At 45.2% G+C, this 9,813-nt stretch overlaps 1 protein-coding gene across 1 annotated transcript; it reads right to left on the minus strand.

The window, feature by feature from the left end:
* Window positions 1-3,537: 3,537 nt before the first annotated feature.
* Window positions 3,538-9,291, minus strand: LOC123140131 (F-box protein At5g49610-like). The gene is made up of 4 exons (XM_044559866.1): window positions 9,166-9,291; window positions 7,908-8,000; window positions 3,893-7,405; window positions 3,538-3,787 (listed from the first exon to the last, which is right to left on the minus strand). The coding sequence occupies exon 3, from the start codon at window positions 7,331-7,333 to the stop codon at window positions 6,242-6,244; it is 1,092 nt and encodes a 363-aa protein (XP_044415801.1). The 5' UTR covers window positions 7,334-7,405; window positions 7,908-8,000; window positions 9,166-9,291; the 3' UTR covers window positions 3,538-3,787; window positions 3,893-6,241.
* Window positions 9,292-9,813: the final 522 nt, after the last annotated feature.

Genomic DNA, 9,813 nt, shown 5'->3' on the forward strand with positions numbered 1-9,813 from the left:
AACATGTTCAAATTTAAGTTTTTAAATTTTCCTAACTATATCTCGAAGGATTTTATTTTTTGAAGTTTTTATCATTTTCTTTTGTTTTTTTTTAAATTGAAATGGCAATACACAGGGGGGAAGGGGTAGAGTTTGAGACACGAAGCCCTTTAGTCCCGGTTTGAGACACGAACCGGGACTAAAGGGCACGCCCTTTAGTCCCGGTTCGTGTCTCAAACCGGGACTAAAGGTCTAATCTTTAGTCCCGGTTTGAGATACGAACCGGGACTAAACGGCATCGCACCCTTTAGTCTCGATTCATGTCTTAAATCGGGACTAAAAGGCTCATTTGAACCGGGACTAATGCCGTTAGGCGCTCGAATCGGGACTAATGTGAGTATTAGTCCTGGTTCGTAATGCAACCAGGACCAATGTGTATATTGAGTTGTGACCAAACCCTGTTTTTTACTAGTGGTATTCCCATTTATCGTGTACCCTTGGAAAGTCATTATATTCGAAGATGGTAACTGGGACAGCAAGTACATGTCATCTTCAACAGCGGCGTCATGCATGGCACGTGTCTACAACCAACCGGCGAAAGTCCCCGTTTGTTCACGTGTAATCCAGTCGTCAGACTACTCTGGGTATTTGAAGCGTAGAATATTCTTGTGTTCCTCCATATACGCAGCCATCAAGGCGGAATTTCGTAGAACTGTGCAGTGTGCTTGAGTGAGAGAATGTCCGTCCATACATATTATTTGTTTTGATCCTAGCGTGCCATTTTCACCCAGTGTGCCTTATGCCGCGATTCAGGAACACCAATCAGCTTAAGGTGAGGAATAAAGTCAATACAAAGGCAGCATCACCTCAGTTAGCTTCCAGCAAAAAAACAGAGAGGAGGGAACAGCGGTATGCTGGAGTAAGAGTTGCCTTCATCTTCTCGTTGATCTTCTCGGCTCCGACTCCGACTCAGACGACCCCGGCCAGCGCCTCCTGCAATCAAAAGTCGCCCGAAAGCTCGTTACCGCGACTAGCAAGCAAGCAAGCGATTCCGGCTGCCGGCTCGCGCACGCACTGCACTGACCTCGCTGTCGCCGCGGTCGACGTACGGGAGCAAACCCCATGCCGCCCTGCTGGTGGTGGTGGCGCATTTTGAAGTCCATCATGGCGCGCCGGCGGCCGTCGCAGCGCCGCACTAGTGAGTAGTGACCAGGAGAGGAGGAGAGCTCGCCACGAGCCGCTAGACGACTGGTCGCCCGCCGGTCGCCGCTGACAGAACCGAGAAGGAGCCAAGAAAAAGAGTTGAGAAACTAGTCGCCGGTCGGCGCCGCTGCTCACGAGGATGAGGGAGAGCTCCGGTGGGTGCGTACGTGCATGTCTGCGCTTCTTGGGGGCACTGTGGCCTCGGTCAGCCGTCAGCGTACCCGCCTTCCGCGTACTGTGCAGTCGGTACTGCGACGTGACATTTGAGGGGCTTTTCCGTCCGGGACCGGTTTGATCTGCGCCAGCATTTCAAATTTACCCTGGCCTCCCGGGGTAAATTTGGTTGGAGCGGGCATCTCCTACGGTAACCCGCAAAAGTCCTCCCGCATCCATTCACGGACACGGGAGATCAGTTTGCTCGCGGATACGGAGGTGGGACCCGCATACATCCGGTCGGTCTTCCTTATTTTATTTCCAAGTCCGCATGATTAATAGCTGCATGCAAAGGATACAGACGTTCAAGTAGCCGCATGCGGCACAAGTTTAAATTATAAAAAGTTCAATTTTTAACTCTCAACATTGTTGTCCCCTTTTACCATCCACTGATACTCAATTAGATTTTCCTTCAAACTGCTAATGCGCTAATCTTCTTCGTACCAAAGAACACCGGAGAGTTTCGGCATGAAGCGAATTCAGGGACGAAAAGTACAGTTCCTAACCGTGCTACACTAGTTTGGTTGGTTACTCAAGGAACAGCTTGTTCGTGGCGACGGCAGATGTCAATCGAGAAAAAATAAGAATCTTCTGGAATGGGCTGGGCTGGGCTTTAAAGTTCTAACTATACTAGCTCTCAAACAGGATGGGCGTAGCCTAGAATATGATTAGAGCTTGATAGTAATCCGAGAGCAACTAGTTAACGAGCGCTTCTTCAGGAGCCTCGCAACGATCAGCGCCAATTGGCGCGCTCTCAGCCATTCGCCACGTGTCGCGCTCTGGACGCTCCCTTTGAATTTCTTCTTTTTATTTTCTCGCACATGTTTTCAGCTTTTTAAACGGGTTTTTTTTGACTTTTTGCTTTTCCACCAGTCTTTCTTAGCTTTTCGATGAAAAAAAAAATCGCGAAATTCACGGTTTTTCTTTAGCGAGAGTCACGGTCGTGCCTTTCAGAAACGGAAAAAACACGTTTTTTATTTTTTTTTTCTTTCGTGAGAGTCACGGTTTTGCTTCCGCGAGAGGCACGGTTGTGCTTTCGCGAGTCACGGCCGTGCCTCTCGCAAAGGGAAAAAATATGCGTTTTCTGTTTTTTTTTATTTCACGAGAGTCACGATCGTGCCTCTCGAAAAGGAAAAAAAATACGCGTTTTCTTTTTTTTTCTTTTGCGAGAGTCACGATTTTGCTTTCACGAGAGGCACGGTTGCGCTTTCGCAAGAGTCATGGTCGTGCCTCTCGAAAACGAAAAAAAACGTGTTTTCTGTTTTTTTTCCTTCCACGAGAGTCACGGTTTTGCTTCCACGAGAAGCACGATTGTGATTTCGCGAGTGGTACGGGCGTGCCTCTTTCGCAAATGGAAAAAACCGTGCTCCCTGTTCGGTTTTTTGGCCGGTTTTTTTCATGAAAAAATAGTCCGTCAAAACCTATCAAAATTTGGGATCTAGTTTTAAAGATCTCGACGTGAGGAACCAATGATGAAAACGGTTCGAGATTTGGACGCACGGTTTAAAAGATAAAACGTTTTGAATAAACGAATCTACGAAAAAAAAGGAAAACTCCCAGGTTGCGACAAGTGGCGCGCTGCATATGCGCCACTTGTCGCGACCTGGGAAGGTGGAGTGTTGAGTACTCCTTAATTAGTGAAATGTTAAACATGGTTCTAAATGATGAAGTGGGATGATAAATATAATTCCAACTGATGCAACAGACAGATGTGATATTTACATGCCTAATCAGATGCTATGGTATCATGAACAAGAACGAATTGCATTCAAAAGTTAGTTGACTGTAACCTTATCATTTAATTTAACAAGTAGTGCTCCAAGCTCTTCTAAAACCCAGGTGCAATTTGCTTAGTCAGAAAAGTGGAAAATCTGCCTCTCATTTCATCATCGGCTACAACAAAAAACAGAAACAAGTATATTTGCTAAACTTGTAGAATTATTAAGAAGACCACCTCTAGTCTCTAATAAACAAGAGGCGGGTCAGCTTGACAAATACTCCCTCCATCCCATAATGTAAGACTATTTACATTATGGGACGGAGGGAGTATTTCAAACACTGACTAGAAGGACTTAGTAATTTCAGCATCAAAGTGCACGGTAGCCACCTCTGCTCAAAAGGATATTCACAGAAATATGAATCTATGCAACCATTAACTGTTGGAGCTTCTCGATCATAACTTTGTATACATCAACAAAAAACATATTGCAGCCACAATGGGTATATTTATCACACACGCGTGCAGATGCCAGTGGGGGCATGCATGCAACAGATAATGGGACCTACAAGTGATGTGAGCAACTGAGGACGAATCACCCTGCAGGAATGGCACACCATACGTGCTGTGACAAATTGTGCAATCTACTTTCGAGAAATGGCACTTGACATGGCCCTGCATCAGATACAGAGAGAAAAGTCTATAACAGGGCAATTCAATACCTAACCAGATGCAATGCACACATGGAGAATAAGTTGCGACATAAAACATTTCACTCACAAGTTGACTGTAATGCAATCGCTCCATTCAATCTAACAAGCAGTGCTCCAAACTCCTCTGACAATCAGGTCAAACTGAACAAATCAAGATGATGATCAGCCACATGTAATCGTCGGCTACACAGTACATAGAAAGAGGAAATTGATGTATATTGGCTAACCATTTAATATTATTGAGAAAACCACTTGATGGCCTTCAATAAACCAGATTCAATGGAATTATGAACTGAAACAGAACATTTCACTTGAAAGTTGACTATAATGCAATCATTCAATTTAACTAGCACGCCACGCTCTTATGAAAATCAGGTGCAACTTGCTAGCCAACAAGGAGGAAAATCTGCCTCATTTCACCGTCGGCTAAAACAAAACACAAAATGGGAACCAAAATTGCATTTGCTAAATAATTAGTATTAAAAAGACAACTGGATAATCTCTAGAAAAGTAAACCTCAATAAAAACTAGGTACATGTTAATTCGGACCCCTAGATAACTGGGAAAGCAAAGGTTAAGTTAATTTGGACCGTGGCATGTTAATTTGGATGATAGGTACTTCTTTTGCTAGGTACATATCTACTCAAGAAACAGGGTGAAAACCTCCTAGGAAGTACTGCTGAACAATCCTAGGAACTTTAAGGTACCGCTAGTTTTTTCTTTGTTTATTTTCTAATCTACAATTTTTTTTGTTTCCCACCATTTTGCATCTGATTTTTCACCTAGTATTTTCTATCTATTCTTTCCACCCAGTGTTTGAACCATTTTTCTCCCTGGTCTTCCTCCTTTTGGTTCGGTTCTGTTGTTTCTCACACATGTTTCACTGTTTTGGCTGGGTGTTCTTAACTGACTCTCAGCTTAAGTTAACCTCACCCCAGCTATGAGCTCCTAAACCAATGGCCTTACTTGTAGATTTCTTTCCATTCTTAAGCCAAGGGTACCACATAATTGGTTAAAAGAAGCTAGCTCCGCAAAACAAAGAATACAGTCAAGGATGCCCGCGTTGTTGCTGTGGTACAAGAACAATAACTACAGTTTCAGCTGTTCACTGGTTTCAGATCACGAGTGTTAAAACTTGTATACTGAATCAACATTGTAAACTGTAACCACACTCCAAAGAATTTCTCCACTATTTATAATATCTTAGTAGCCTACAACTAATGTGAATAACTAAGGAATTACCCTGCAGGAATGGCACATCATATGATCTGTGATCAATAACGGCAATTAATACCGAACCAGGTGCAATGGCCGGATGAAGAAGAATGAATTGCAACAAAACATTTCACTGACAAGCTGACTGTAATGTGATCATTGCATTCAATTTAACGATCAGCGCATAAAGCTCCTCTAACAATGAGGTTCTACTTGCTACTGAAACAATTGAGAGGATGATGGCCACATTTAATAGTGGGCTAGAACAATACTTGGAAAAACAGGAAACTGATGTATATTGGCTAAATATTTAGTATTATAAGAAAATCACTGGACGATCTCTAAGAAAGAAGAAGACACTGATAAAAAAATCCAAGTCAATTCTTCAGATAGAAAAACAGAGGCATGGGGCAAGTCAATTAGCAACAATTTCGAACGTCGGCCAAAATGAGTGAATAGTTGTGGCATCATCATGCTAGCTACTTCATCCCAAAAGGATATTCACACAAGTATAATTTCAAGCAACCATGAAGCATTCACAGATCATTGATCATAACTCGTATATACATCAAAATGGAACTAGTCGGCTAATGGTGGACCCAGTTTTTAATCTTCTGCTCATTAGTACCAAGTTCCATTTCTCGAGCATATGTTAAGATCGAAGATCACATGAAGCAATGATTCCTTAAAGTGGTTAGCAGTTAAAGTGAAGTTATATATGTAATTCTAAACCATACAACACAAAGGCAGAATTATAACATTATGTTTCATTACCTGACCAGATGTTAATGGAATCATGAACATGAATGAACGGCAACATCATATTGAGTTGAAAGTTAACTATAATGCAATCATTCAATTTAAGTAGTGTTGCAATCTCTTCTGAAATCAGGTGCAACTAGCTAGTCAACAAGGAGAATAATCTGCCTTATTTCACCATTTGCTAAAACAAAACAAAGAAACATGAATCAACTGTACATTTTCTAAATATTTAGTATTAAAAGGATAACTGGGTAAACTCTAAAAATGAAGACCTCAATAAAAAGGGAAAGTCAATTATTCGGTTCAATGAACAGAGACCAAGAGGCATCTAGATTGCTAACGATCAAGTATTAAGTAGAGACCGCTACAGGGGGGGGGGGGGGCAAAAGTGAACAAATTGAGACCTTGATACAGGCTCTGATGAAAAGCTAAATAATATTCAGAACATAACAATCTGGTCAGATGAAAGGTGAACATAATCCTCTGGTGCCGGAAAGCATGTATGTGAAACTAGAGATTGTTTTAGCCGAAGTCCACTATGGCAGAGACATCTGCAGTGGAGACTAGCAATCAACTTGCCATCGAAGTCAAACTGAAGTAGCGAGTCCTTGTCATTATCGACCAGCACAAGCACATCACCATCCCAATATGCAACATTCACATACCAAAAACCGCGGACACTTAGCTCTGCAATCGGCAATTGAACCCGGGCTTTGGAGGCCCAGACTTGGGCTTCGTAGTCCTGCATCACCCAGACATGAACAAGGGTCTCTTCTTGATTAAGAATGTACAGGCCAAGCAAGTCATCCATCTCAAACAGGTCAGACCTGGCATGGCCGGGAACAATCGGAGAGCGCATGTGCCGGAACAACTCAGCGGTGGTGTCAAATACCATTATCAGTCGCTTTGTGCCCCAATGCAGGCTACCACGCAAAAGGACAGGTTCGTGTTGAAACAGTTCCGCGGCAGGAGGGCACGCCCCGATGGGCCTCGGCTGCTGGTCAGAGGCTAATGTGAAGACGTAAAAGCCACTTTGAGCATCAGTTTCCGGGCAGACGCAGAGCAGTAGTCGGTACTCGCTGGTAGGCCTGTGTGGGTACATCCCGAAAACCGTGAAGCCATCAAGCTGGTTGAGACGTGCATACTGACGAGTGGCCGGGTTGCAGATGGAGAGGCGTTCAGCCCCCCAGGTGGTGAAGACAAGGAGGCCGTCACAGCAGGCCACGGGAGTGAGGTCGTCGGCACCACGAAGTCGGGCGACGGACTGGAGCTTGTCGTCTGCCCGGTGGTCGGAGGGCAAGGGGATGAGGATGTCTATGGATGATGGGTCGTCAATTTCAGCGTAAAGGAGGGGGAATGAGGGCTGGCGGGCGTGGTGGGCGACAAGGAAGTCGCGGTCGGAGGTGGCGCCGCGCCAGTCGTGGCAGACTGCACGGCAGCGAAGGAGGGATTTGGGGGGCAGGCGAAGGAGGATCTCAAACATGAAGATGTCATCCTGGAGGCCATGGAGGAGACTTGCTGACTCTGCCATGGATCCGTGCAGCAGTGGTAGAGAGGAGTGGCAGTGGGAGTGACGGCGGTGGAGAGGAGATCTCACCAAAATCTGAAACAAAAACAAAGGTACATGGAGCTTAATTACAAATAACTAGCAATAGCATCAGCAGGGAAAAACAATACAGTCCAGTGCAGTGCAGTGCAGCAATCAGTAGCATCATACAAGAGGCAACATAGGCATAGTTTCCGTCTGATTTTTTTTCCTTTTTTCTGTTTGATTTCAATTCAAATTCACAGCATATATATATGATGAAATAGACATACACAACATATATAAGTATCATCCTCACAATAAACACCATCACAACAATATAAGTATCATGAAAAACATAACCATCATCACAAACATAAGCATCTAAAGAAGCACACAAGTCATCTAAAAGACCACAAGTCATCTAAAGAACACAATTCGAAAGAGCTGCGGTGATAAATATGCAATTGAATGCATATTTATCGATGCAACCATTTCGGACGAGAGACGCCTAGGTTACGCGACTTGACGAGAAAAGAAAATCTAGTGACATGATTATTAAGATGGATTCGTAGCTCACCCTCGACTGTAGACGAAGTAGTCAAACAGCGACGAAATCACAGACCAATGCCTTCGACGATGATGACTCCAAAGATATGCAACACCAGAAAGCCTGTAAATTTTACCGACAAAAAAACTTAGATCATCAAGTGTAAAAAGCTTAGATCACGGACCAATGCCTTCATAGATTTATTTACTAGATGCCTTCATCATTATTTTAGCAAGACCATGAAGTGTCAAAAAATATTTCATCATTATTTTGTAGCAAGACCATCATGAACAAAAAACCACTCATCACGAAGATGCGACACAACAAAGAATGCTAATCCACCGTGCCAAAAGTATATATATCATCTCATCGCCGTGGAAGTATACATATCATTATATATTATATAAGTAATCTTAACATGGTAATCAAACTCGGTACATTTGTATATTGGGAGACAGCCATAATGAAAACTCCAAGCAAGTAAACTACTGGTGACTAATAGGAGGTCCAAATCGATGTAAAATTTGGGTCTTGCCAATGCTCTCTAGTAAACCTGGTCAAACGTCGGGCCGGGCCGGGTTTCGGGCCGGGCTTGTAAAAGCCCGACCTTCATTTCTCAAGCCCGAGCCCGGCCCGAAGCCCGAAATACTCCACATTTTCAAGCCCGAGCCCGACCCGAAATCAAGCGCGAAGCCCGAAAGCCCGGCCCGAATGCTGTTTTTTAGTACGCGCACGTGCAAGCCCGGCCCGAAGCCCGAAAGCCCGGCCCGAAATACGGAAAAATTGAAGCCCGAGCCCGGCCCAAACTATCTTTCGGGCTGCAAAACAAAGCCCGAGCCTGGCCCGAATGTCAAGCCCGGCCCGGCCCGGCCCGGGTTTTTGGGGCCGGGCTCGGGCCGGGCTGCCCATGCACGGGTTTACTCTCTAGTCCCTTCTCCTGTGCACACACCACACCATATTTCATTACTTTTTCGTGATGAAAAACTAAAGCTGCTGTAGTGCTATTCCTTGCATTCGACATTCAGGAAGAACAACATAAAATATCCAAGCACTAACAGTATATATATCGAAGCACCAAATTGACTTATTATATATCCAAGCACTAACAGTAGGTAAAAAACTAAAAAAAACTAACAATATGTATATATCCAAGCACTAACAGTAGGTATATATCAAATTGAGTCATTATCCAAGCACTAACAGCAGGTAAAAAGCTAAAAAAGGGGGGGGGGGGGGGGGGGGGGGGGACAGAAGCAGAGGACGCCGGACCACCCAAGCCGGTGCTCACCAGTAGCAGAGGGCCGGCAAGGGGGCGCCGGACCGCCGGAGCCGCGGCCACGGCCACCTCACCAGCAGCTGCGGGGCGGGAAGGGGGTGGGGACGACGGGGCCGGGAAGGGGGCGGGGACGGCCGGCGGCGATGCGGGGCGGGGCGGGGACGGCTGGCGGCGGTGCGGGGCGGGGACGGACGGCGGCGCGCGGGGCGGGGACGGGGGCACCGCGATGCGGCCAGGGCGGGGACGCCGCGATGCGGCCCGGGCCGGGGCGGCGCCGGCGCAGAAGGGGGCGGCGGCGGCGAAGATCAGGGGCGGCGGAGGGGGTGGATCGAGTGGTCGGGGGCTCGGGGCGAGGTGGATAAGGCACGAGTGGCTTTTTTTTGCGAGGACTTTTTTTTTGCGAGGACTTTTCTTTTTTGCGAAAATTGTGGTAATAATGCCAGCTTTGCATGAAAAGGAATTCACAGAATTGTCTATTGTTGAAAATTAGTTATTTATGGAGGAAGATGGAAACCACTCGGGAAAATTAAGGAAATTTGCTCTCATTTAATGGTATGCACATTGTTAATATTTGCATTGAATATGTATATGTCACTACTTTCAAATAGTTGATTTATGGATTTAAGGTTCTATGTATTATATTGCTGGAATACAGTAGCA

Source organism: Triticum aestivum, chromosome 6B (assembly GCF_018294505.1).
Source record: "Triticum aestivum cultivar Chinese Spring chromosome 6B, IWGSC CS RefSeq v2.1, whole genome shotgun sequence".
NCBI lineage: Eukaryota > Viridiplantae > Streptophyta > Magnoliopsida > Poales > Poaceae > Triticum > Triticum aestivum.